The following is a 27425-nucleotide window of genomic DNA, read 5'->3' as shown; positions in this document are numbered from 1 at the left end:
TTAAACTTGACCAATACATCGGCTGATGGCTAGCAGTTAGGTGCTTGCCGGGCGGTATGTGTTGCGAGTATGCTCATGACTGCCAGCGGACTACTTTCCAAAGGCAGTTTAGTAGGTGAAAATAAATCTGCACACTTACCTTTTTGTGGTACAGCGTTAGCATCGCTCACTTTTTATTTGGGTTTTATTATTTTGATTTCTGCTAAAACTAACAACTATGGAATGTTAACTTTGCTACTGCTCCTGATGGACAGTTAGCTTTGCTACTGCTACTCACAGATGTATTATGCTAACTTTACTACTGCCGCAACAGATGTCAAATGCTGTTTTTGCTGCTGTTGCCACCAGATGTTGACACCATCATGATATTTAATGTTAGCATGGCTAAGTTTTCATTTGGGTTTTATTATTTTGTTTGTAAATGTTGCTGAATGCTAACTTTTCTGCAAATACTAACAGCTATCAAATGCTAACCTTTCTACTGCTACTACGCAAACAGATGCCAAATGCTATCTTTGCTGCTGTTGCTGCTGGATGCTGATACCATCATGATATTTAATGTTCGTGCGGCTCACTTTTTATTTGCATTTTATGATTTTGTTTGCCTATTTTGCTGAAGCATATTCTCCTTTGCTTCTGCTGCTAACAGATGTCAATTCCTAACTTGCTGTGATATTAAAAAAAAACAATATTTAGCCATGCTACTGCTGCGTTTAGCTTCGTGTCACCGTGAAGAAGGATAAAATAAGGTTGCCGATGTGAAGCGATGCGTAAAGACACTGAAGTGCCCCGCGCTCAATAATTCATGCAGCACGCGGCTGACATGTATTTTCTATTTTTAGCATGTTAGCATAACTGAATATCAGTAGTATTGTTACAGATTTGTTTCTTATTGCTTAACAACAGCTGCACTGTGACTAACTCCCACTTCCAAGCGCTACATACAGTATTTCTGAAAATACTGCTAATTTTTGCTCTGATGCTACTGCTGCTAAGATTGCTAACTATGTCAGTACTGTGAAATTGGTGATTGTATTTTGGTGGCGGTGACCCATGGAAAGTTGGGAATAAAATTTGCACCTAACACCAGTTTGACCGATCAAAACAAAAATGGGCGAACAAAAGTATCAAAAACCCATGACCAAAATTGATGTTGGCCATTTTTGTTTGAAGCAGCCATTTTGGATGAACTGCAGTGTTCATAGTTCTGTCAAACTCCTATTGGGGAGCTGGCCCGAATCAACGCCAATCAGCAGCATCAATTCAACACAGATGGACCCATTTTTGCTTAGGCTGTCTAATGTGGGAGGAGCATGGAGTCAAACCCCCGTCTTTATGAATACTTTAATTATATATAAGCACAGTGTAAGTAAATGACTGTCATCAAGTTTGTTTGTCTGAAGAAAAGGATACTGTGAGTGTGCAAAAATAAAATGCACAGAAATTGATTGATTTGTGGTCTAAAATGCTGACTGTGCACATCTCAGCTGAGCTCGCCTCTGCTTCTCTGGCTCGCTGTTCAGCACTTTTTGTTTTCCTTTGATTCATAGATAGATTCAAAATAGCTTTCTGCATCATATTCTACTCTTTAAACAAACTTTTTTTAAAGTTCTTTGTCAGCCTCCCTCAGGACCTCGTCTTTTCGTCCTCATTTACGACATCCTCGTTCAGAGAATGCTACAAAGAAATGTGGAAGCTTTTTTTAATTTTTTTAGTAAGGTTCTGATTCCAAATAGCAACAATATGTGCAAAAAATAAAGGCGGTAGTTAATCAATTAATTTGAAGATAATCATTGATAATTATAAAACAATTATTCAAATACGGCTCCCAGCTGTTTACTGCCACTCCCAGTTGAAGTTTACCATCAAAATAAACATTAAACAGAGAATTACACGTTGTGCATTGAAATGATCATTATCATTAAATAAGCACAGTTTCAGCATTATTGAAAAACACTATAGACGGACAAACAAATAGCAGCGTTATAACCCTTCAGCAAGGGGCATTTGAACACAAATAGTGGAGCAACCCATGTAGACAGATAATATAACAACACTCACGGGAATTTATTCTTTATCCCCTGTGTGAAAAAGGACTAATATGGCTGCAATATGGCGTCACTTAAAGTAGTTGTGAGACTCTTGTTCTCAACTCACTCACTCACAAAGGCACAGACACACACACACACAGACACACATTCGGTACATTGAAATAAACACACTCTCACTCTCAACTTACACTCGCATGCCCACAAACACACATTTGTAAACACAAACACAGCTCAAACTGACAAAAACGCACACAAATATAGACACGCACACAAAGTCACCCTCACACAAACACATGCACAGACACTGGCACGCACACGCGTAAACGCAGACTAAAAACTGACACACATCACACACATTTAAAAACACACTAACATACCCATACAGATGCACACACAAACGCACAAACTCAAACACCAAGACACAAATGAATGCAGACACAAACACACACATTGACTCACACACCATACAGATACACAAACTTGCACAAGTCAGTCACGCTCAAACGTATTTGTTGACAAACACGAAGACACTCACACACAAAAACACGACAGGTACACTTATCCATACAGACACATAAGACGCACACAAACACAGACACGTGCTCACAAACGCACACACTGAAAGACACAAACACACATACACACACAAATTCAAACACACACTCACACAGACACGCAAACCCACAGAACACCCACCCATCATTCCCCCTCATCCTGTCACTCTCGTTCAGGGTCACCAAAGGCATCAAGTCTCGAGATGCTGACTCGAGTTGCGTTCAAGAGCATTCAGGGTGTCTTTTCTGTCACACCTCCCCTTTCTATTTTCCCCACTTGACCGTCACCCTCTCCTTCCTCTCCTCTTTTCTCCAATCTATCACTAGCAATCCCCAAAATGCACTTGAACTATTTGATGGAAAGAGAGTGAGAGAGAGAGAGAGGCGAAAACAGCGTGTGAACGAGAGAAAAGGTGAGAGAGACAAGGGGAGAGAGATAGAGGAGGTGACAGAGAAGGAGAGAGGCAGAGAGGGCGGGTAGGATGGATGTTGCTTGGCGACGGTTGCCGTGCAACGCGCTGGGGAGGGACAGAAGGGAGGAGACACTTGGTCGCAGGAGTCAAGTGAAGGGTTGCCATGGCGATACAGGCTTCCTGCTGTCAGGCTGCAGTGTGTGAGTGTGTGTGTGAGTGTGTGCGTGTGTGTGTGTGTGCGTCTGTCTGTCAGGTTTTCCCCTTGTGGAGGGGAGGCGACAAAAGAGAAGGTAGTTTTTTGGAAGATGAAATCATTCAGATTTAGACAAAAGTCTTTTTTTTTTATTCAAAAGAAAGATTTTCATATTAGTCTATTAAATATTTTCTATTTTACATTATTCAAAGAATTACATCGTTTGTGCATTATGATTATTTCAGTCCTGGTCCTTCTGGTGTGTGCATGTTGTCCACCAGGGGTCACTATAATTCTGTCATGCAGACAGTGGCGGAGCTAGTCTTTTATCCTTGGGGTGGCCAAGGCTATTTCAGGGGCTCCACAGGCTATAATCATACATTTGTTTCTCGACTTATCAATTGCAATCGGAGTGTCAAATGTTGAAATGTACATACTAAGCACACAGGTGTACAAGGGTGCACATATTTTTTTCTATGGCTTACGTACATGAGGACCAGGAGATTGGCTTTCGGATCAGAAAAAAAAAAAAAAAAAAAAAGATAATTGGTACTTTGACTTCAAATATTTTATAAAACACTTTTGCCCATTAAAAAAAAATCCTAATGTCTAATATGGCCATTTAAGATTTAAGAACGCAATATACGCAGTGAAGCGTTGCCATGGCAATACAGAGAGAGAAGGGGAGAGAGATAGAGGAGGTGACGTATAAAATAAGAATGTTCTTATTTTATACGTGATACAGTGTAATAACAAGGTTTTCTGGCAGAAATTTTTAGCTGAATGTTTTTCTTAAAATTATTTAATGACCAAAAGTGTTTTTATAAAATAAATGAACAGCTGTTGAACTACCAGCCAGGCACTTGTTGCTTCGGGATGGCGTTGTGTTGATGTAGGCAGCAAGCTGAGATGTCGAAAACGGAAGTCAAGTTAGCTGTTACGCCACCACGGAGGTCAACTTCAAAGTAAAAGTCAACTAAGGCTATTGCTTTGGCATCAATGACGCGATGTATTATTTGGTAAGCTTTATTTTGAAGTTAGCCTTTGCGGAAGTGGCGTGTTTGTTGAGTATGTTTGCAAAGCGCTCCCATATGCGACTTATGTGAGCCATGAGGGTTTTCAACTTTCTCTGCTGCTATAACAGTGAATGCGGACTAATTACGTTGACTTAATGTGAACGCGCAGTTTTTATTCACCAACCATTCTGCGGATCGCGCCCGGCCCGAACGGTGACGCTTGATCCGTACCGCTCACGGATCAAAGATGATCCGTTGCGCCACTGTGTACAGGTACGCAAAGGCACGTCGTGACTCACATTACGTTACGCATCAGGGATTTCTGTTGCGCATGCGTACCTGCGTACCAGTTGCACCCCTGTACATAGCGCCAACTAGTGTACAGGAGGAACTTATGCTACGTTCACATCAATCGCGGATGAAGCGTTCCGCTTCGCCTCATTCGCTCGCGTTTGACCGCGGGAAATTTGAAACCTGACGGTGCAGTGATATGTCAATCATCTGGGTTGGCACCTGAGGGGTCCAATCAGATTTCAGGGGGGTCCAGTGCTACCCCGGCCTCCCCTCACAATTACTCACTACTAAAAAGATTTTTTAAAAAAACGTCATTCATGAAGTAAAATTAGGAGAGGAGGAGGAGGAGAAGGACGTCGCGGAGAGGAAGGCGCGCATCTCCGCCCCCTCTGCCTCCCTCCGCCCCTCCCTCCTCTCGTGGATTGGCGCGCTCCCGCTCGGCGTTGCATTGGCGTGGATGAGCTACGCACATGCACACAACAATGTGGTGCATCAACTGCGCGTCCGACAAAACGCCCGCCATTCCGCACAACAAGCTCCTCTACTGGTAAGACTACCAGCAACATCGGGGTTGGGGCTGGGTGGTTATGCTGTCACGACAATCGGTGCGTGTGTGCGTGGTGTGCGCGCGATCGAGGGCTGACTGCGCGTTTTCAGCTCCGCGATGGCGCACTGTGATGCGCGGGTGTGCGTGCGTGTCACACTTGACCGCTGATGAACCTGGCGTTTGGCGCGCGTGCACAGCGCATGGTGCGTTAGCACGATTTGCCCCCCCCCCCCCCCCCCCTCTCTCTCTCTCTCTCTCTCTCTCTCTCTCTCTCTCTCTCTCTCTCTCTCTCTCTCTCTCTCTCTCTCTCTCTCCATCTTTGGATGCCTGTGTGCCTTCTTGCTGGCCTGTGAACTCATAGTTGCTGCTTGGGTCAGACGTAGCTTGCAATTTCAAGTTGTAATTTCAAGTTTCAACGTGCAATAGAACGATTATGCATGTATACATACTACTCATATCATCGACCATATTAATGTTTGCCAAACACATTGAAGGGGGAAGTCAACCCAAACATATTTTTTTCCACAATATGTTCTATGCAGGCCCACTAGTTGAAATTCTGCATTCTGATTAATCTTGCGTTTGTGGAATACTAGTTGCACTAGTTTTTAGCCATCTCAGGAGGCGGCCATTTTTTCACTTTTGCCGACTGAAGATGACATCAATGTTGCCCAGGGCTCAGATAACGACCAATCACAGCTCACCCGTTTTCTGAAGCTGAGCCATGATTGGTCTGAGCCCTGGGCATTTTCAATGTCATTTTCAGTCGACAGAAGTGACGAAATGGCTGCCCCCTGAGCTAATAACGGGTGGATTTCTCATATTCCCCAAATGCAATATTAATCAGAATGCCATGTTTAGACTAGTGGGCTTGCATAGAACATATTCTGGAAACATATATGTTTGGGTTGACTTCCACTTTAAGTTTGTTAAAGACTAAAAATGTCTATCATGTTAATTTTTTGTTATGTTTCAGTATAAGAGAAAGAATAAAATTGTCTATGATTTATATAAAAACCCAAAAGTTACTTTCATTAGAAGTCTGAATTGTCTTGATATTAAGGTACGTCAAAGGCTAAAATTGTTTTGATTGTTTCTACAAACGTAAATGTTTTGTTAGTGATAGACTAACCTTTATTTTTTTTCCCAGTATTTCCGGTTTTTGAGCAACTTTCTTTTTTTAACTGAATATGGGAGCGCTACATTAACTACTATTTTCATTTTTTAACATAACTATGACCTTTCAGAAAAACATTCTATGTGTTGCTGAACTTAAACCTTAATTCATAAATGCTGTATTATTGAATATGTTAAAATATTACATATTATATTATGTTATGTACATATTACGTTTGATGTGCGAGAGAAAAAACAAGGTCAGGTTTGCTCAGCAAAAAATATTAATCTAGAAAGGTTTTCTTGCATCTCTGATTAAAAAAAAAATTGACATATATACAAATATATATATATATAGCCTGACCTAGTTGACTGTAACACCTAAACACTTAGTCTGTTGTTTTTCTACTATTGTACTGTAGCTGAGCAGTTGGCATGGATTCTTCATCTTCTCCTGTTCTCTATCCTTGCTCGGTATGTCGCATGCTAGTTGGTTACTCCTCGTCCTCTTTTAATGATAATGATCCTTAGTGGCAGAATTGTCAGAACTATTTTGCACCATGGAGATGACGATAAGTGACTTAGAATAGTGGATCTACACGTGACAGGACAGTGTCGCTCTATAACAAGTTATCTTAGCGCCTAGCATTCCACTTGTAGTTTTACAGGAGGTGAAAAAGCAGTGAGAATGGATAACTATTTATGTGGATGTATCGTTTGCTTAGCCAGATCTAAGTTGGTTGAAAAAAAAGTGTTGATCTTACAGCCACTTTCTCCCCAAGGCAGATATTATCATCAATAAGCATTATTGCGATTGGTCGGTACAGTCCAGATCTCTAGCATGGACCAAATGTATACTGTGTACTGCATGCACAGCATACACCTTGTTACCATAGTTGAGATTACAAAGACGCTACTTGCATGCTACCTGCATTTAAATACAGCAGTTTGAGCACAATAGTGTTGCTTTTACCTCCTTTTCTTCAAATTAGCCCTCGTAAGTTATTAAGCACCGTTAATAGTCAAAGGTAAACACATTGAAAGAGTCCATGTTTACTTTGATAACGTGATGAGGACACCCAAGGTGACGCTGGTATCTTACTGTGGAGCAAAACATCCAAAGGAAAACAAGCAAAAGCTCACTCTGATGCTCGCTGAATGGAAGTTTGAAGTTCTACATGACTCGAGATGTAGGTTGGATGTTGGAAGCATTCTAAACTAGGCTTAGCTTTAGGGTGGCTTAGACTTGACGTGTTTAGGGTTAGGCGCAGGTAGCGTTGGCTAACATTAGCCTGCTGCGAGCCGTGTCCAATGAGTTGATGGAAAGAGATTTGTGTGTCGCAATTACAAGCAGCGTTTGAAGCTGGTCCATGTGCTGAAGAGCCAGTCTCACATCGCCGAGAAGAGTTAACGTGCGATCCTGTCCCTGTGGATCTGTTTTGATGATGTGGGTGGAGGAAATTAGAGAAAGGTGGAGGACAGCGATGGTGGGCGTTCATGAAGACGCGCTGAGTCACGCCGCCTGTTTGGGAAGCGCCATTGAGTCAGCAGCAAGCCTGTTGCTTAGCAACCGCCATGTGGATTCCAACCCCAATCCCAGCTGGCATTTTTTGGGGATGAATTTGAGTCAGGGTGGCACGGATACTACAAACAGGCATGATTAGTCGATTGGAAATGCAATGTGTGAATTATAATTAATCTAGTATTATGGATTCCAAACTGTCTCTAATGTTTATGAAAACATGTATGGTAGGTTCAGAGATGCTAAAATTGTCATTGTTTATGTTTATGAAAACAAGTGCATTAGGTTGGTCGAAGTTGACTCAACTCAACTTGATTTTTAGAGCACTTGAAAAACAACCACAGCTGCATACAAAGTGCTGTACATAAATCAGACATAAAAGCAAAGACAATTAAAACAATAAATTAATACCATAAAACCAGTAAACACAGTAAAACACTGAAAAAAAAAAGCCTCATCTCATGCTGAGTCGAAAGCCAAACGTTTAACGGGTGTTCATTCCAATGGTTGGAACCGACAACGAAAAAGCTCAATTCCCTCTGGTAGCCCCCGGTACCTCCAGTTGCGTTAAGCGGAGGAGCTCAGAGAGGTAAGGTGGGGTGAGACCATTTAGAGATTTAAAGACAAATATGAGAATCTTAAAATGACCCCTAAAATGTACAGAGAGCCAGGGAATGGAGACCAGAATTGGAGTTGTGTGATCCCTCCTGCAAGCTCCAGTTTGGAGGCGAACAGCAGTCCTTGCTCAAGGATGCCCAAATTGTCAGATGTTTACGAAAACACGGACATTAGATTCACCAGGTTCGTCAAAGTAAATAATCACTTGTGTAAGAATTTCACATTTATCTAATTTTACAAACTATTTGCACGCTCATTAATAGTAGTCGTAGTATTTAGTAGTGTGTGTGCGTGTGAGTGCGCGCACTTCCGTCATCTTTTCTCTCTTTTGTAGTTGATTTAATGTGACAAACACTTTTATCAATCAAAAGCTTCCTGTAACAGTCGAATTCCCAAAGCTCCACTATTTCTGCATTCCATTGGTATATGGTGATCTTATCCGAAAGAGACCCAATTTGCTGGCCAAAGTTAGTTTTAAAAAAAATTTTTTTTTACTTCCCTTACTTAAACTATAAAGTGATGTTATACATTTATATGGGTCATAACGGTCATTAGAGGGGAACCCAAACTACGATGCCGCCTGCGACAAAAATGAGTTTGACACCCCTGCTCTCAACGATCATTCATGTTTGCAAAAAGTCTCTAAAATTGTCTTGGATATTCACAAAAGTATGAATGTTACATATTTGAAAACTAAATTGAGCATATATGGGGTCGATCAGGTTCTTCAAGTCCGCTTTTTGAGACAAGCTCAAACTGCCTGGGATACTATGAAGCGGCAAAGAACAACCATTTAGAAAGTAGCTCTCCCATCTTATAAAAAGCTAAAAAAATAAAAAATAAATGCATTGCCAGTAAATATGAGTGGCATGTTCTTCGAGATGACTGATTAGCTTCAGCTCTGCTTGACTGACAGCGCCACTTGAATGTTTTGCTGTCGTGCGTCAGCGTGACACTTCAATCCTTTGCCGCGACGTCTCAACCCAGCTCGAGACCTCCAGCAGTGGCTTAGCACCGCCGGCCGCTTAGCACCGCCGCTTAGCACCGCCGCTTAGCACCGCCTTCAATCATGTCCTCGTTTCTGCGCATCATTTTTGTCACCTTTTATTTACCTTGTAATCGTTTTAACATTTCAGCTTCGATGCATCTGCTGACAGAAGACTGTCAAGCGTCCATCATGCCCGTTAAGGCGCATTGGTACTTTCGTATCCCTTTCGTCATAAGTGACTGAATGCCTCTTTAGTCACCTTAGTGCGATTGTGCCCATTCAGTCAGGTTGATACCGCGATACAGGCAATACAATCACACCCATTTAGCCACAGTAGTACCATCATGCCTCTTTTGATGTGGTGGAACCCTTGTGGCCATTTCGTCAAGTTGGGTCCTCTCATCATACCCAATTAGTGATGTTGCAAGTTCCCACATACCTATATAGTCACTTTGGTCACATCCCACCCAAAATTGACATGGATGCCCTAATGCCCATTTCGTCACTTCTGCACCTTGAATGATGCGGCAAAATGATAACGATGCTTCGCTATACACTATCTGAGAATGCGCGTGCTTGTGTGTGTGCGCCGAGGATTGTGGGTGGATGATGGAGGATTGTTACGTCAGATCCCAGATACACGATGACCGGTTTTACTGCAGCGTGGGGAGAACTGTGTGTGTGTGTGTGTGTGTGTGTGTGTGTGTATGTTTGCGTGTCTGCGCGCGCGTGTTTTGCATTCTGCAGTATTTTGTGGGCTTTAAACACTCCCACAAAGCAGAAGTTGCTCATTGTGTGTGCGCGTGTGCGTGCGCGTGTGAGTGTGTTGGCTGAGCATGATGGCAACAAAGCATAAAGTACCTTGAAAGTGCAGCAGTACGCGTACATCCTTACAGACAGCGGCATTGTCTTGTCTTGTGTTGCGTCATGTGCGGGCCTCTGTATGAGATTTTCTTACGCTGCAGCATAAGAATATAGATCATATATCTTCTTCCTGATTGACGGAGTATGATTTAAGATTTTGAATGTGTTGGACGGTACCTAAACCATCATGCCTATCCAGTCATGGTGGTACCATTGCGCCATTTTAGTCAAGTTGGTATCACAATGTTCATTTAGTCACATCGGTACCATCATGTCTATTAAATCATGTTGGTACAATCGTGCCCATTTAATCAATTTTGGTACTAACACGTCCATTTGTGTAACATTAGCACAATTATGCTCTTTTAGTCACTTTGGTACCATCATGTCCGTTTTGTCATGTTGGTACCATCATGCCTAATTAGTCATGTTGGGATAAGATCTATTTAGTAACATTGACAAAACCATTTAATCATGTTGCTATAATTGTGCCTATTTAGTCAGGTTGGTATCATCATGCCCCCTTAGTCCCATCCTTTTAGTGATGTTTGTACAATCATTAACTTTGAATCACATTGTTACAGTCATGCCTTTTTAGTCACATTGGTACCATCATGCTCATTTAGTCAAGTTTAAACCAGAATGTCTATTTACTGAAGTTTGTGCCAGTTTACCAGTCACATTAGTACCATCATGCCTAGTTAGTCATGTTGGTACAGTCATATTGATACAATCATGCCTGTTTAGTTACATTGATATAACCATGCCTATTTAGTCACGTTGGTATCATCATGCCTATTTAGTGATGTTGGTACAAGCTCAATTTATTTAGTCACGTTGGTAACACCATGTTTGTTTACTCATGTTGGCGATATCATGCCTATTTAGTCATGTTTGCCTATTTAGTAATCTTAGTTTCATCATTCCCATTTAGTCGCTTTGGTACAATGAAGTCCATTTAGTGACATTGGTTCCATCATGTCCATTTGACCAAGTTGTAACGCGTACGTCTGTTTAGTCATGCTGGTGCAATCATGCCCATTCAGTCAAGTTGGTACAATAATGTGAATTTAATCTTTGTGGTAAAATCATTCCATTTAGGTAATGTCAGCACATTCATGCCCATTCAGTCACATTGGTAAAATCATACCCCTTTAGTCATGGTGATTTAAAAAAAAAAAAAAGCCCGTTTAGCCATGTTGTCACCATCATGCCCATTTAATCAGATTGGAAAGGCATGCTGCCTTGTTAGTCATGTTGGCACAATCATTGTAGTGTCAGACGGCTTCTTGGTTGACGGAAGATAATCTTGCGTGTTGCATCATGGTCTCAACGTCTTGTCAGGTGTTGCCTCATGTATTGTTTCAGGTGTCGGACTATTTTCTGATAGTTGGAGGATGACATTGCTTGTTGTATGATATGTCGTCATGTTGCGTCATGTACTTTGTGTTTCGGGGAGGATGACCGAGCTTTTTGTGTCATGTGTCGACGTGTTGTGTCCCGTGTCGACATATTGACGTGTATTGTATCACGCGTCGGCCTACTTCCTAGTTGGCGGAGGATGACTGAAGACACTGAGTGTGTTGGGCGGTAGTTGTCACCATAGCAGTTGAAATGTCATCACTTTGTCTCAACACACTCTCACCTCCAAAATATCTCTCGAGAATCACACGCTTGCCCAACAAGGCGACACAGTGATGTTCGAAAAATAACGCATTAGGTTCATTGTCTCCTTGCCTGTCAACCTTCCATATCCTTTCCTCCACATCCTGACTCCTGCTGCTTCTCCTCCACACTCCAAATTCCACACCTCCTTCTTTGGCTCCACCTCTTTCACGCATCCAGAACTCAGCAGCCAATGACGCGGCAGCAGGTGGGCTTCTGGCGGCGGTCCCGCCTGCAACAGACGACGGGGAAGATTTATTTATAGCGCAGCGCGAAGAGCCACTTAGTCAAATGTAAAACAAAACATGCATAAAACAATGTGTGATTTCCATTCTAATCAGCGGCGTAATAATAATAAAAAAATAATCACAACACTCATAGTTGTTAGAATAGAAGAACCTCCTTGATCATGACTAAAAAAAAATCTGTATAATATGAAAAACATTTTTGATGACCAAATTCACAATAGTGGACTACTGGAACCTGCTTGTTCACTATTGGAACCTGGTGTAGAACATATTGACCTGTTAAAACCTCTAGAGCACAGGTGTCAAACACAAGGCCTGGGGGCTAGATCCGGCCCGTGACATCATTTTACGTGGCCCGTGAAGACAAATCATCAACTTGACATGTTTTTTTGGAAATTGTCTTAACTGTGAACACAACACGGTCAATATTTCAAGCATGTGTTACCAATCCTTCCTTTAGAATACACTGAAAAATAGTTGAACAAACTCTTTACTGAGTTCAAAACTAGTGATCCATCAATTAGTTGTGTACTGTATAAGGCGATCATACATTTACACGGGTTGACAGTCGTAACGGCCCCCCGAGTGAAATCAGAACTGCGATGTGGCCCGCGACAAAAATGAGTTCGACACCCCTGCTCTAGAACAACAGTCGAGATCCCGGATGGAGCAGGGAGACATATAAAACATCTAGGATACCGGCCCTCGAGGACTGGACTTTCCCACCCCTGACCTACTCCCTTGGAACAGCTCATAGCTTCTTATTGCCCACGTTCATAACCTTACAGTGGAATGGAACATCCTGATCACCATTAGAACCTCCTGGAGAACATCTAGACCCATAGAAACTACGTCATGCCAACATCTACAATCTTGTAGCGGACTACCACAATCTTCTTAATCCCCAATAGAACCTGAGATCGAATAGTTCATTCGGAGAAGTTTGAAGACAATCAGTAACTGGATGAGGAGCCAGTGAAGGCTCATGTGAGTGGGGGTGATGAGTGGGTAAGAGTCTGGCAGCAGAGTTTGGACATACTGGAGCACGTCCAGGACTTTGCTAGGCACTCCGTACTGGACCTGTTGTCACTTCAAGAACTTTATCCAGATGTTATCCATTCTATGAGGCTAGAGGATATGGGTTGTTATAGCTCAGTCTGCTACCCAATAGCTGAAGTCCGGGGAACCAACGATTAGTCCATTTTCCCTACACTGCATCTATGAATAGGCATAGCCTCCTGTTGTGGTTTTTCTTTGTTTTCTCCTAACTCCCCTCACTCACACAAACACACTCTCTTGCTTGCCTTCAAAGGGGCAGCACACATACTACGCTTCATCGTAAGAACACAGGAGGGCGGAGCGCTTCTGTGGACCATCTGCAGGGTGGGGGAAAATAGGAATAAGACCTCCGGGTCCGATGGCATTTGGATGCAGTGTGGCACTCACACACACACTGAGCTCACAAAGCGGTGGCTCACTGACACACATTTGCCAGAGTCCCCGTTGTGTCGGAATGTAGAGCGCGGCGAGCCCACCGGGCACGCGAGCAGGGGGCTCGCTGGTATATTTATTGATATATAAAACTACATGCATATGCATATTACTTCAAAGGGCCTCATGTATGTGGTTTGTAAACATCAAACACAAACACATCGACTAACGAACGTGTTTTCATAAATGTATACTAGGCATTTACAGCCTTGAGTGAACCTAATGTGTTTGTTAACATTAAAGACGGTTCAATCTTTTAAGAGAAGAGAAGAGAACTTAGTCTTCTATTAACATAATGTATGTGTATTTGTAAACATCAGTTAACCTAATGTGTGTGTGTACTGTAAATGTAAGCAACAAAGACGAGTCAGTCCCAATGCAATATTCATCCGAATGCCTTGTTTCAACTAGTGGGCCTGCATAGAAGATATTCTTGAAAAAAAATGTATGTTTGGGTTGACTTTCTGGTTAAGAACGAATATGCATGTTTTTATAAACATTAAAGATAACTGGCATTTGTCAACAGACCTAATGTATGATTTATAAACAACGACAATTTACAGTTTTCTGTGAACCTTTTGTATCTACAGTCTTTTAAGAACCTAAAGTTTGGGTTTTATGAACACCAAAGACAGTTTACATTATTCAACAAATCTAATGTACAACAATGAAGACTTCCACTACATCCATCAATAGCACACTTGCTGTACTGTTGTCATTGACATATTTCACATTGTCAGAAATAGTTAAATGGCTAAGGTGAGGTCATGTGAAAGACACAAGGAGAGACCAAATTTTACGCACACGCTGCACACACCCCCACACTGACACACACTGCTGTTCAGCATGAGTCAACTGTGTGCGTGTGTGTGTGTGTGTGTACGCATGTGTGTGTGTTTGAATGAGCTTGGCAGTGCCCACGTTTGCGTCTGTTCCATCTTCACGGGTCTTTGATAATGATGATGGTAATACTGACACGCACCCACACTATCGATGGAATCTCTTGAGTTAGCACTGAGCTAGCATTTCATGAACCACTCCTATCTTTGTCCTCAGTGTGGAAGGTGAGCCACGCTGTCCGGAGGCGCTACCTTTTCCAGATTCATTGTTCGGCCACCCATACGCCTCCAGCACCGGCACCTCCAGTGGGCCCCTGGGAGCCTCCCACACACAGGTAGTTTCTAGCTAGCAGAGCTGGGCATTCGTCTATGCTTTAGGCCGTCCACGATTTCCCGTCTATATTTCAGACCCGCCCGGTCGGTCCGAGTCAGTCAAACGGCGTTGAGAACGGACTTTACCGGTACCACGTCACACACAGGTGACCCACTCGTGACATGCAGCCAAACAAAATTAAAAAAATAAAATAAAACAGTGTTGTATACCTTTCAGTTCCAGAGATGCAATGACACGTTCCCCATTTTGTTTTTATTCCACCGATCACCACGCTGTGCGTGTGTGTGTGCCTGTTGTTTTTATTTGATATTTTTGCTTTATTTGGCGGCACGTCCGCTTCTGCGGCGCCTGCGTGTGACGTGAAAATTATGTTCTCGACGCCAAATGGCTGTCGCCGACGAGGGACGGACTAGGGCCACGTGGGTCGGCCGGGAATACCGGCCAGAAGTTATAGATTGATAGACGGTGCCCAGCTCTGCTAGCTAGTCATATTGTTTATCATTAAGTTATTTGCTCCAAAGCTAACTGGGCAGATGTTAAACAGGACAGCTCGCCCGTGTCTACGCCCAGCGCGGCGAGCTTGGCGTGGGCTCAGCGGAGTCGCCAGCAGCCTGCCAGCCTGGCACTACGCAAGCAAGAGGAGGAGGAGAGCAAACGCTGCAAGGCCCTTTCTGACAGCTATGAGCTCTCCACGGACCTCCAGGACAAGAAGGTGACACACGCGCCAATAACCCTCTATGAGCCCACACTGTTTGAACGGCTTCTGATTAGCCATTTCTTGCTCAGGTGGAGATACTGGAGAGGAAGTACGGCGGACAATTTGTGTCGCGGCGGGCGGCCAGGATCATTCAGACGGCGTTCCGGCAGTACCGCATGAACAAGAACTTCCAGAGGCTACGCAGCTCGGCCTCGGAGAATCGGATGACCCGACGCATCATTTTGTCCAACATGAGGATGCAGGTACACGCACATGCGCGCACACACACACGCACAAACGCGCACGTAGACACGCACACACTGTCATCCTGCTATGTGTGTCCAGTATTCCTTTGATGAGCGTCAGCCACAGGGTCAAGGTTATTCAGGTCCGCAGGGGTCCGAGGACACAGGCGACATGGACGACTCTTTCTCCAAGCAGGTATCAACTGTTAGCTCTTTGGCATGTTAGCAATTAATCTATTCTCATTTGAAATAATACCTGACTAGATGTAAATGTAACTAACGTAAACTTATTATCGATTCGCCTTAGCACAGGTACTCAGGCTGTTACCTTACTACATATTTACCTTACTATAGTGGTTTGGATCCTATTTGGCTGGCAGGACATTTTATGTTGCTCTGAGTCCCGCGCTGCCCCTCTGTCGTATGGTGTTCCACCGGGTTTTATTTTGGGGCCCTTGCTGTTTTCATTGAATTTTCTGCCCCGGGGTTCCATTATAGGAAAGCCTATGTCAAATCTATGTTTATTACTGATGTGAAAGCTTTTTGTATAGCTATCTTGCTAAATGTGAGTATTACAGACTGATAACATGTCAGCATTTTACCGATTCTCATCGAGGATGTTTTACGCACTAAACTTGTTCTTAACTTGCTCTCTTACGACATACCCAATGCAAGCATGTCAAATAAAGTTCTATTGTATTCTATTGTATATCAACTGCTAGCACGTTAGCATTTTATCATTTCTTATTGGAAACTCTGCCATGAATAGGGCGATAATTTATTTGCTTAGCGCTTTTTTGAAACTACATAATAGGTTGCTATCTGCAGTGTTGGCGTACTAACTTTTAGTAAGTAAGAATTTACATTAGTATACAATTACATTTGGCAGTGTTGACTCTGTGCGTGTTTGTTTGCATATGTTTGTGTGTGTGTGTATGGGGGCGTGTGGGTGTGTGTGTGTATGTGTGTGCATGACCGCATGTCAGGTCAAGTCGCTAGCAGACTCGATGGACGACTCGCTCACCTGTCAATCGGGTCGAGATGACTCCCAAGATGGAAGAGGAGAGGGAGAGGAGGAGGAGGGTGACGAGGAGGAAGAAGAGGAGGAAGAGGAGGAGGAAGAAGAGGAGGAGGAGGAGGAGGACTACAGGGAGTGCTCCTGGGGTGGGACCTCCTCCTCCTCCCGCCGTGTGGTGGGCCATGCCGGGCGGGGGACCCCCGGGGCCGCCATGCACGAGGACAGTACGGCCACTTCGTTCAGTGACGTCACACTCTACATGGACGACGGCTGCCTCCCATCCTCGCCAATCTCGCGCCCGCCCTCCTCGCCGCTGTCTTTCCCGGCCTCCAGCTCCGACACTGAGTACTGGGGCGGCGCTAGCGGGAGGGAGGACAGCCGAGAGACAGAGAGAGGTGGCCACGCCAGCGGGAGGAGCAGCACCCCTTGCACAGAGTGTCGGGGAGAGTACCGCGGGCGGCCCGCCGCAGGAGGACACCTTCCTGTCTTGACTATAGAACCGCCCAGCGACAGCTCGGTCGACATGAGTGACAGGTAAATGATTGCAATCACAAGAGGGGAAAAAAGTTATGTTCGATGATTATGATTCCCAACCACCACACAATAGCATTAATTTGGTCCACCCCTACAAAAACCACCACAAACAAAAAAAAAATGGCACTACAGTAAACCCCCCTCCATCGCGTACAGGTTCACAGTGCCGCTAATTGGTGGAGATTTTGTGTACAATTAATAACTCTATTTTGATCTAACTAGTGTAATTTCACAACTGACCTCTAGATGGTGGCACACCGATTCAGGTTGAGACAGTGTAAATTTGAAAGAACGAAACAGGAAGCACTGGTCCACGGCGCATTTGGCACAGTGGGGACGGAGACAGACCAAAAGAAAATTGTATATTTCTTTCCTTTTTTTTTTTAAATTCTTTTTTTTTTGTGGAGCAGTAAACCCCTAAAAATCACACCCTGTCAGTTACCTTCCAAAGGGCGATATAAGTATGATTATATTATTGAGAATATTGGTGTTACGTGAGCTGTGAGCATATTTAGTGGAAATCAGAGTCAAGCTTTTCCTTTTGACTTTGGTTCCGAAATTGAAGTAAACAATAAATGAATAAAGAATAACAATGATAATAACGCCAATAAATGAAAGAAGAAGCTGTAAATAGAAAGTAATAGTAATTGTGACTGAACATGCAAAAACGCAAAGCTGATGGGCAACCATGCCTTGGCATAATCTTCCAAAGATGAAGCTATTTTGACAAGAGACGTTCCTTCCCATCGCTTTTGTGGCGGTATCTCGTCCCCATAGCGACGTGGAGAATGCCGTTGTGCACGGTATGTCGTCAAAAAAGGCAATACAACAAACTGTTGAGCAATTAGCACCCAAGTGATGATAGAAAGCATGAAAATGCGAGCAGAATTTATCCAGCCTGGACAAAAAAATGGTGTCAGAAATATCTCTGAGTATATTAAATCCAATAAACTGTGGTCATCTTCAGGTCCGAGCGAGGCTCGATCGGGCGTCTGGTCTACGAGCAGGAGCCGCTCGGAGCGGAGCGGGGCGCAGGAGAAGAAAGCGGAGGCGGAGACGGCGAGAGCGGAGAAGAAGAACACGGAGGTGGCGGGGCAGGGAGTAGCGAGGCCGAATCACCGCAGGGAACCATCAAACACAAACCAAACGGCCGCTCGGTGGTGATGGCGCAGGGACAGACTCGGACTCCCGCCCCCGCCGCCATGCCAATGCCCTCGGCCCGAACCCTGCCGCCCCACGTGCTGCCTCACCCGCTTCAGCACGCGCACCCTCACCCGTCGCCCATCCCCCACCTGCCCACCGTCCTGCACCACCACCCGCAGTACAACCACATGCCGTACGTGCACCACGGCGGGGCCGCGTACGTGCCGCACTTCGCTCAGCACCACTACCACCATCTGCACCACCATCACCTCCCGCACGCCTACCCGGAACCCCCTTCTTCACCGCTGCCCTCGCCCGTTCCACCTCTCTCCCCGATACCGCCGCCGCCGCTCACGCCCTCGCCGCTGTCATCTTCGGCGGACGCCCATCAGCACCTGCACCACCTGCACCACCAGCCGCACCTGCACCACCAGCTGCATCACCACCTGCTGTGCTCGGACGGCGACAACGAGAGCGTCAACTCCACCACCACCAACTCCAACGACGACACCACGGTCAACAACGGCAGCTCGGGCTCGTCGTCGCGCGACAGCCTGCGCGAGCCCACGGCGTCGGCGCTCGGCAAGCAGACGTACCAGCGCGAGAGCCGACACAGCTGGGACTCGCCCGCGTTCAACAACGACGTGGTCCAGCGGCGCCACTACCGCATCGGACTCAACCTCTTCAACAAGTGAGGAGATTCATTGCCACATTAGGTTCATTGAAGATAAAACGCTTGAAAGCAAACACAAGTATCTTAAGTCTCTTTGAAAACTAGTTTGTCTTTGATGCTTACAAATGTAGGATTTTTTCATCCACATTGGGGTCTGTGAAAACTAAATTATAAGATGTTTACAGGAAGAGGTGCGTTAGGTTCTTCGCGTTAGGCGAAATTGTCTTTTATTTTTACGAAAATAAGCGTTCGAAGACTAAATTGTCTTGAATGTTTCCAAAGACATACACACTGTTCACCAAAACCAGGGTTCACTTAAAAAAAGAAATCTACCCCAAAATGTTCTTTACAAGAATATGTTCCATGTCGGCCTACAATTCTAAACATGGCATTCTAATTAATATTGCGTTTGTGGAATATGAGTTAAGCAGTCAAATCCACCCGTTTTTGTCCATCTCAGCGGGTGGCCATTTTGCCACTTGCTGACGACTGAAAATGACATCACAGCTGCTCAGGGCCCAGGTAACGACCAATCACAGCTCACCCGTTTTCGGAAGCTGAGCCATGATTGGTCGTTATCTGAGCCCTGAGCAACTATGATGTCATATTTAGTCGACAGAAGTGACAAAAATGGCCGCCACCTGAGATGGCTAGATTTTGCTACTCATATTCCACAAATGCAATATTAATCACAATGCCCTGTTTAGACTAGTGAAGGCACATAGAACATAATATTGCAAAGAATTTTGGGGGGTTTGACTTCCGCTTTAAGACTTAAATTGTCTTTGGTGCTGTAGAAAACGCAAGTTCAATGGAGACTAAATAGTCTTTATGTACCTTGAGTTCTTTTAAGACTAAGCAATAGTTAATTATTATGAAATTGCAAGTACATTAATAGGTTCAATGAAGACAAAATTGTCACCAATGATTCCGAAAACATCTACCTTGGTGTTTTTCAAGACCAAAGTTTTTGATGGTTATGAAAAGGTGTTCATTTTTGTTTCACTGGAAACCTTTAACCCTCCATATGGCTCCGCTGTGCCACATACCGTATTAGACAAAAGGACAGAGCAGAAACGCATTCATGACAAAAGTTTCTTTGTTGTGGTTGTCAGGAAGCCGGAGAAGGGAATCCAGTACCTGATCGAGAGGGGCTTCGTTTCGGACACGCCGGTAGGCATCGCGAGGTTCATCCTGGAGAGGAAAGGCCTGAGCCGCCAGATGATCGGCGAGTTCCTGGGCAGCCGGCAGCAGTTCAACAAGGACGTGCTGGAGTGAGGAGCGACTTTTCACAGCACTTTGTCAACACGACGTCATCCGCTGATAAGATGCTGTGCGTTTGTCTTCAGCTGTGTCCTGGACGAAATGGACTTCTCCGGGATGGACCTGGATGACGCCCTGAGGAAGTTCCAAGCTCAGATCAAAGTTCAGGGTGAAGCGCAACGGGTGGAGCGGCTGGTGGAAGCTTTCAGGTAGGTCCCCATCTTTCGATGGCGCGCGACAAGAGTTGGCCTGACGGTTGTGCTCTTGCCCTGCAGTCAGCGCTACTGCGTGTGCAACCCGGTGTTGATAAGGCAGTTCCAAAATCCAGACACCATCTTCATCCTGGCCTTCGCCATCATTCTCCTTAACACGGACATGTACAGCCCCAACGTGAAGCCCGAGAGGAAGATGAAACTGGACGACTTTATCAAGAACCTGCGAGGTAAGTTGCTCTTCATTTTGACATTTGTTGAACTTCTAGAAGCTACTGCCGCTACCAGGGCCGACCCGAGCCGATGTGGAATATGACGATTGTTTTACCCAAAAAAACTAATAAATATTGTCCATTATGCATGTGTAGTATTCAAGAATATATATTTTTTCTTTATGTGCATATTAGATTAGGATACTTGAATGTCAGTATATTTATTAGCAATTTACTGCAGTTTAAAATGACGTGGAAGTATTCATACTGCTAACAATAATGATGATTATGCTAATACTCATACCAACATCTGATGCAAAATTTCATTAACATGCTTTGGACGATTTTATCCAAAACAACATTCAACTAGGATTAAAACCCTGACATATGAAGTGAAAAGGGAAATAGCATTAGACTATTAGTGGCAGGAAAAAAAATACATCTTTCTGTCAGATGTGAATGCTATCAATAAATAAGAAGAGCGTACGTTAGTTCAATCTAAAGTAGACACCGTATTGAGTCCTGTTAAACGCTGCAAATTATTTGAAGGCCCCCTTTTGCGGACTAGCTCCATAAAAATAAAAATCGACTGTTGATCGACTGGTTAGCCATCACAATCAAGCCCGTCAAGAGATGCCAATCAGCCGAAAGAGGGCGGCAGAGGGAAGCAGTCATCGTTGGGATTTATTTGGATTTTTTACAGTAGTTGGGCATTGCTTTGCATTTAAATCTATAGGCCTAGTATCGTTTCCATTTTAAAAGTTAACAGAAACAAATATTCAAGTTGATTTTCTTTTTCACCTGTACAAGTTTTGGCGCCCCCTGGGGTCTCTGGCCACCTTAGCATCTGCCTATATGACCTAATGGGCGAGCAATCCCTGGTTGGTTGCTACCATTGTCAAGCTATATTCATATTTTGTGTACAGACAATTTTAGTTGTTTGGGTACTCAAATGTCAAATGGGGTTCAAATGTCTTGATGGTCCAGTCCAATGATTTGAACTGGACCACCAGGTGATCACCACCTCCACGCGCACTTCACTCAGCCCCATATGAATTCCATTTTACCTCTAGGTGTGGACAACGGTCAGGACATTCCCAGAGACCTTCTGGTGTCCATCTATGGAAGAATCCAGAAGTGGGAACTGAGGACAAATGATGACCACGTGTCCCAGGTGCAAGCGGTGGAGAGGATGGTGGTCGGCAAGAAGCCCGTAAGAGCGTCGTCTTCCGCCTCGGCCTCGACCTGCATGCCGTCTGCGCTTCCTGAATGATTGACAAATGATTCCCAGGTTCTGTCGCTGCCGCACCGCCGGCTTGTGTGCTGCTGCCAGCTGTTCGAGGTTCCCGACCCGAACCGAGCCCAGAGGAGCGGCGTCCACCAAAGAGAGGTCTTCCTGTTCAACGACCTGCTGATGGTAAGACACCAAATACAGAAAAAAAATGACTATAAAAGTAAATAATAATAAATAAAAGTACTTGACGCTCCCCGCAAAATGTTTATAATTGCAAATATCAATAGAAAAATTTGTGTGAATGTTTTTTTCTTTGCGTGCGGGAGCAATCGTCACAGCCTGAGGAGTTTCTCCCACAGGAGATAAAAGGCACCAGTTTATCCCCCATAATGCCGAGCTGCCTTTGCACAAGATGTCGTTTAGCCGCAAAGCTTGACTTTGTGTTACAGCAAATGCAAATCAGACATACGCTTTTAACTTCTCCACTGCGAGTCCTCTTGATCTGTTGCGAGCCAAATGGACCCATTTTAATAGCGAAGGAATCTTCTGTTTGGCTTAAAGGAGACAAAATATAGAAGACTGACTTTTTCATGTTTGTATCCAAATAGCTGTGTGTCTAACAAAAGCCGGGCTCGCTCAATGAATGAGACAGATCTACCCACAAAGCAAGTCCATTTCACCATGTGTTTGCTGTAAAAATATTTACATATTTATATATGTTCTTTTATTCTTGCAGTGTCTCTTTTAACGTTTATACAAATATCAGGGATGGGCAACTTAAATGATGGAGAGGGCCACATGCGGGGGGCCACATATAGAGCGGGGCCAGATGAATGACAAAAATTCTGCATGCTGAATGAATAGCGAAAATCCATGTATAATTGCTAGTCATTGAAATGCACTGAGAAAATTGTGTGTGCAAACGCAATATTAATCAGAATGCCTCATTTCAACTAGTGGGCCTGCATAGAAGATATTCTTGAAAAAAATATGTTTGGGTTGGCTTCCCCTTAAAGAAAACGTTACAAACTAACAAAAAAAGAGGGTTATCGTCTTTTCCCCCGACCCTCCACCCAAAAAACTATTTTTTGAAATATTGGGAAAAATGTTGGGGAAAAAATCCATAAATAGATGAATCCATGGGTGCTAAACTATGCCTTGGTCCACAGTAGTAGAGGAAAACATTTTTATAATTGCGCCCACAAAAAAAATTTGAAAAAGAAAAACTAATTTTGAAAAAGAAAAAAACTATTTATTTTTTATTTTTTATTTTTTATTTTTTTTCCCACATACATTGCCCGTGGTTCTTATAAATGAGCATTAAGTCTTCTTTCCTTGCTTCTTCCTCCTCCACTGCCTTTTCAGGTGACTAAGATCTTCCAAAAGAAGAAGGCCTCTGTGACGTACAGTTTCCGACAATCGTTCCCTCTGGTGGACATGCAGGTGCACACCTTCCAGAGCACTTGTAAGAGCCTCTTTTTTTTCTTTCCATCTCCAACCTCAACCGTGCACTGCAACATAAGACACTTTTAGGCACACTATCTAATAACATAACAATAATAATAATAATAAATATTTTGAATAAACAAAGACAACATTGCTCAGTTTTGATAAACTATCAGAGTAATATTTAACCTTCCACTTATGTTGCAAGTCAAATTGAGTTGTATTAACGTTGAACTTAAACAGTACAGTGCTTTTTTACTGCAGATTGACTTAGCCCATCTTCAAGCCCAAGTAGTTCTGTAACACTATTTAAACCAGAGTTACATCACTTAAACAAATATACCGTAAATATTTGAATAGGTCTCGGGCAACTTCATACCGGAAAAGTTGCGTCCCAAGTTAAGATGGATGTCGTGTCCCTGCTACCAACTGAGCTTGTGTTTTGTCGCGTCGTCCAGATTACCCCCACGGCATCAGGTTGACGTCGGCCAACCCTGGGGGCGAGAGGAAGGTCCTGATCGTGTTCACGGCGCCGAGCCAGCAAGACCGTGCTCGCTTCACCTCGGACCTGAGGGAGAGCGTGGCCGAGGTGCAGGACATGGAGAAATACCGCGTGGAGTGTAAGTGGGCAACACAGCTTTGGCGTCAGCTGGTTGTGAAAGGGATTTAGCATGTCATGGAGTTGAAGATGAAGCACACGAGTATACAGTTGATAACTTAATAAAATAAATTAATTCATATATTGACATCAGTCGTTCAATTCAAAAGGTGCAGCTAGAAGGAACCCACGTACTATTAGCGGCACCCAGACCACACTTTGAGAATCACTGTTGAAAGGATTTGTTTGCATACGATGAAAAAAAAAACGTTAACAATGAAAATGATTAAAATACCATAAATTGATCCAGTGTTTTTTTGCATCTCCTAATTATTCCCAGAGCCGTATTCTACACATTTGACAATAGTTTTCCCAAGGCCATTTCCGAGATTATTTCTGTGTTAAGGAGTCATTTTGTTATATATTTTTTCAATTTCTTGTCATGCTGAGTTTGGGGTTTTGTTAAACGTAACATATAATCCTCAAAATGATTAAAGACATAAATGATGTAAAAGTTGATGTTGTTAAACAAGATAATTTGTTTCCTAAGTAATAGACGTTATTTTATTTTAAGATTAAAATAATTAATTGCCATGTTTTGATTTTATTATGTATAACACTGGTCGACAAATTTTAATATTTTTTTTAAATAAAAAATGAAAGCAAACTTGTAGGTGAAATTGATTTGCTGATTCTGAATATGCCCTTGTTTTTTTTCTTTAGCACATCAGGTTTTCATAATATAATAACAATAATCGAATATGGAATATAGTAATATATTTATGAATGAAAGCTAATAATAATATAATAACAATAATCGAATATGCAATATAGTAATGTATTTATGAATGAAGGCTTAGGTTCAGCAACAGGTGGATTTTTTTCTAAAACATTATAGCTATAAATTACAACGCATGGTAAAATAACGTATTGCACAAGCTTTTATAAGTAAAAGTTTAAAAAAAGTATCCGAAAAACATAATGTACTAGTAAAATAAAAATAAAGACATTTTTTTTTTAAATCAGCGTCAAACATTTTTTTAGGAACACTTAAAGAGCCGTCACCGATTAAAATTTGCTGCTGTCCATGGGTAAATAATTTAATTATAATAAATGAAAAAATGATTTAACATATGTAATTTTTTTGGACTAATTTTAATTATTATTTACAATAAATCAACTAACTAATTACCTACAAATTATCAATTACCTACATACATTTTAATAAGAAAAAAAAAACCTACTAAATGAATGAATGGATGAAGTATTAAGGGGCAAAGAGATATTATAAATGCTGTTGTTGGCAGATTGTGTAGCGTGTGCACTTTAGGTAACCACGCTGTCCTCTCGCTTCACACGCAGCTGAGCTTGAGAAGCAGAAAGGCGTGATGCGTCCTGCCGCACTGATGGCAGGCGGGCCGGGCAGCGGGCTTGGAGCGGCGGGGCCTGCAAAGAGTGAGGCGGTGAACGGCACCCTGGGTCGGCCTAGCCTGGACGACACGTACGCCTCGGTGGACGGACTCAAACGCACGGCGCTCAGCTCTTCGCTCAGAGACCTCTCAGACAGCGGTCGGCGCAGCTTCCTCTTTGGGGCCGGACGTAGAAAAGGGCTTCACACTGTGTTCCAAATTGTTATGCATGGAGCATTATGTTCAATCAAAATTAAGGAGGCGCTCCCACATTATTAGTCAAGTTACATTTTTTATGGATAAGAGAGGAAAGGAGTATGAAAGGTGTGGAATAATCCAATGCCTGCGTGAGGGCACATACAGATTTACAAAATAGACTGGTAAATGTGGAGCAGGGATGGGCAATTTAAATGCTAGAGGGGGCACAGTTTTTCATCAGTTCTACTGGGGGGGCCACACAGGATCATCCACTTCCTAACCAGATGTATGACAAAAAATGCAATTGTAAATATAGACAAAATACATGCAGAATACGTGCTCTTAAATTTTGATCATTTTTTCAACGCATGTAATCCAACAACAAAGGATTTGAAGCCAACAACAAAATAATCGCTTGCTCAATTTTCTTCCCAGTGCAAAGGGCTCTCATGTGCAAAAGACGGACGTCACAAAACTGCTGAACAAGAAACCAACATTAAGTGCAACAAGTAACTTTTTAAGAAAAAAAAAACAACTCACTTAAAATGTTAATATTATTGAGGTACTATATTTGTCCTGGATATCATTCCAAATGCGCCTCGAAAAAATATTAGGCCTACTCACATTGTAGCAACAAAAACATGTCTGCCATCTAGTGGTGAATGTTTATATCACAACTTAAAACTACAGTCAACCCCTGCATATATGCAGCGCAGTTTGGCACCTGTGGATTTGCATATTCTTTTTTTTGTTTGTTTTTTTTAACAATATGTTTTCATATTTTTCCCCTCTTTGGGATGTTTGTTAAAAAAAATCTAAAGAAAAAGTATTTTTCTTGCCCATCCCTGGTGTAAAATACAAAAAGGCACCAGTTTATGTAGAATATACAGATAATGGAGTCGTCGCTAGTCGCTGTAAGGGCTACTTTGGATGTTCCAGATAGTAAATACTGTAGTCATCATTAGTTTTCACCCAAAAATGTGAATATCGTATAAAATGTTGTTCATAAAAGCTCATATAATAGTTGATCATTCATTTGTATTCAGTGTAAATCGCACTGTTTTGCGTAAAATGAACAAAACATGCATAATAATTCGGAACACAAAATGAAACCAACAACGCGATGTTGCTTGTCTCTCTGATGAACACCTTTTGACCGTTGCTTCATTCTCATTGGCCAACAGGGAAGCGAGGTCGTCGGAACAGTGTGGGCTCATTGGACAGCACGATGGAAGTAAGGATGATGTCATTGCACGTTGTCTGTGAACAGAGCCACCGTTGATTTAAAAAATATGTCTCCTTTTTTCTAGCACATCAGGCTTTTGAGAGATATTCATTCGTTTGAAGTTTTATAAAAGCTTGCGCAATATATCGTATTTTAATATAGCTACGGCATTTCACCCAAAAAAACACCTGTTGCTGAACCTCACCCTTAATTCATAAGTATTAGAAAATATATTACTATAATGTATTACATATATTATTGTCATTCAATTATTATTATTGTTTATCATGAAAACCTGAAAAAAATGGGGGCAGGTTTATAATATATAATATAGTAATGAGTATAGGAATAAATCGTTGAAATGTAATGAGAATTAGTGTTAAAGTGTATCCCCCCCCAAAAAAAAAAAACGTGTAAAGAGTGTACAAATTTGACAATTCTGTCCCCCTTTAGCCCCTTCAGATCAATAAAAGTAATGTAGCTCATGAATTCAAAAATGTATCGAGTATTCACTATATCAATGTGGATAATGCTAATTGGCGTCTAATTGAACTTGTGTGCTGGT

At 42.9% G+C, this 27425-nt stretch overlaps 1 protein-coding gene across 2 annotated transcripts in view; it reads left to right on the top strand.

Annotated features, from left to right (window-relative positions):
- Positions 1 to 27425, top strand: part of LOC147153901 (IQ motif and SEC7 domain-containing protein 1-like) — a 68106-nt gene that overhangs the window by 33541 nt on the left and 7140 nt on the right. Inside the window, exons 1-16 of one of the 2 annotated variants that reach the window (XM_086037543.1) lie at positions 4926 to 5068; positions 14637 to 14754; positions 15298 to 15465; positions 15540 to 15713; positions 15796 to 15891; positions 16682 to 17247; positions 18215 to 19081; positions 20179 to 20337; positions 20413 to 20535; positions 20602 to 20768; positions 21824 to 21963; positions 22042 to 22167; positions 23350 to 23449; positions 23889 to 24050; positions 25391 to 25597; positions 26820 to 26869. In XM_086037543.1, coding sequence (XP_085893669.1) covers positions 4992 to 5068; positions 14637 to 14754; positions 15298 to 15465; positions 15540 to 15713; positions 15796 to 15891; positions 16682 to 17247; positions 18215 to 19081; positions 20179 to 20337; positions 20413 to 20535; positions 20602 to 20768; positions 21824 to 21963; positions 22042 to 22167; positions 23350 to 23449; positions 23889 to 24050; positions 25391 to 25597; positions 26820 to 26869 — 3300 coding nt within the window. In that variant the 5' untranslated portion in view covers positions 4926 to 4991. Of the gene's footprint in view, positions 1 to 4925; positions 5069 to 14636; positions 14755 to 15297; positions 15466 to 15539; positions 15714 to 15795; positions 15892 to 16681; positions 17248 to 18214; positions 19082 to 20178; positions 20338 to 20412; positions 20536 to 20601; positions 20769 to 21823; positions 21964 to 22041; positions 22168 to 23349; positions 23450 to 23888; positions 24051 to 25390; positions 25598 to 26819; positions 26870 to 27425 lie in introns of those variants that run through there. The other variant, XM_086037534.1, reaches the window with a different exon arrangement.

The sequence above is a fragment of the Filicampus tigris genome, chromosome 1 (assembly GCF_054856515.1).
Source record: "Filicampus tigris isolate MCC_2025a chromosome 1, RoL_Ftig_1.0, whole genome shotgun sequence".
Classification (NCBI taxonomy): Eukaryota; Metazoa; Chordata; class Actinopteri; order Syngnathiformes; family Syngnathidae; genus Filicampus; species Filicampus tigris.
The sequence above is the reverse complement of the archived record's forward strand: the minus strand, read 5'-3'. Positions and strand labels throughout refer to the sequence as shown.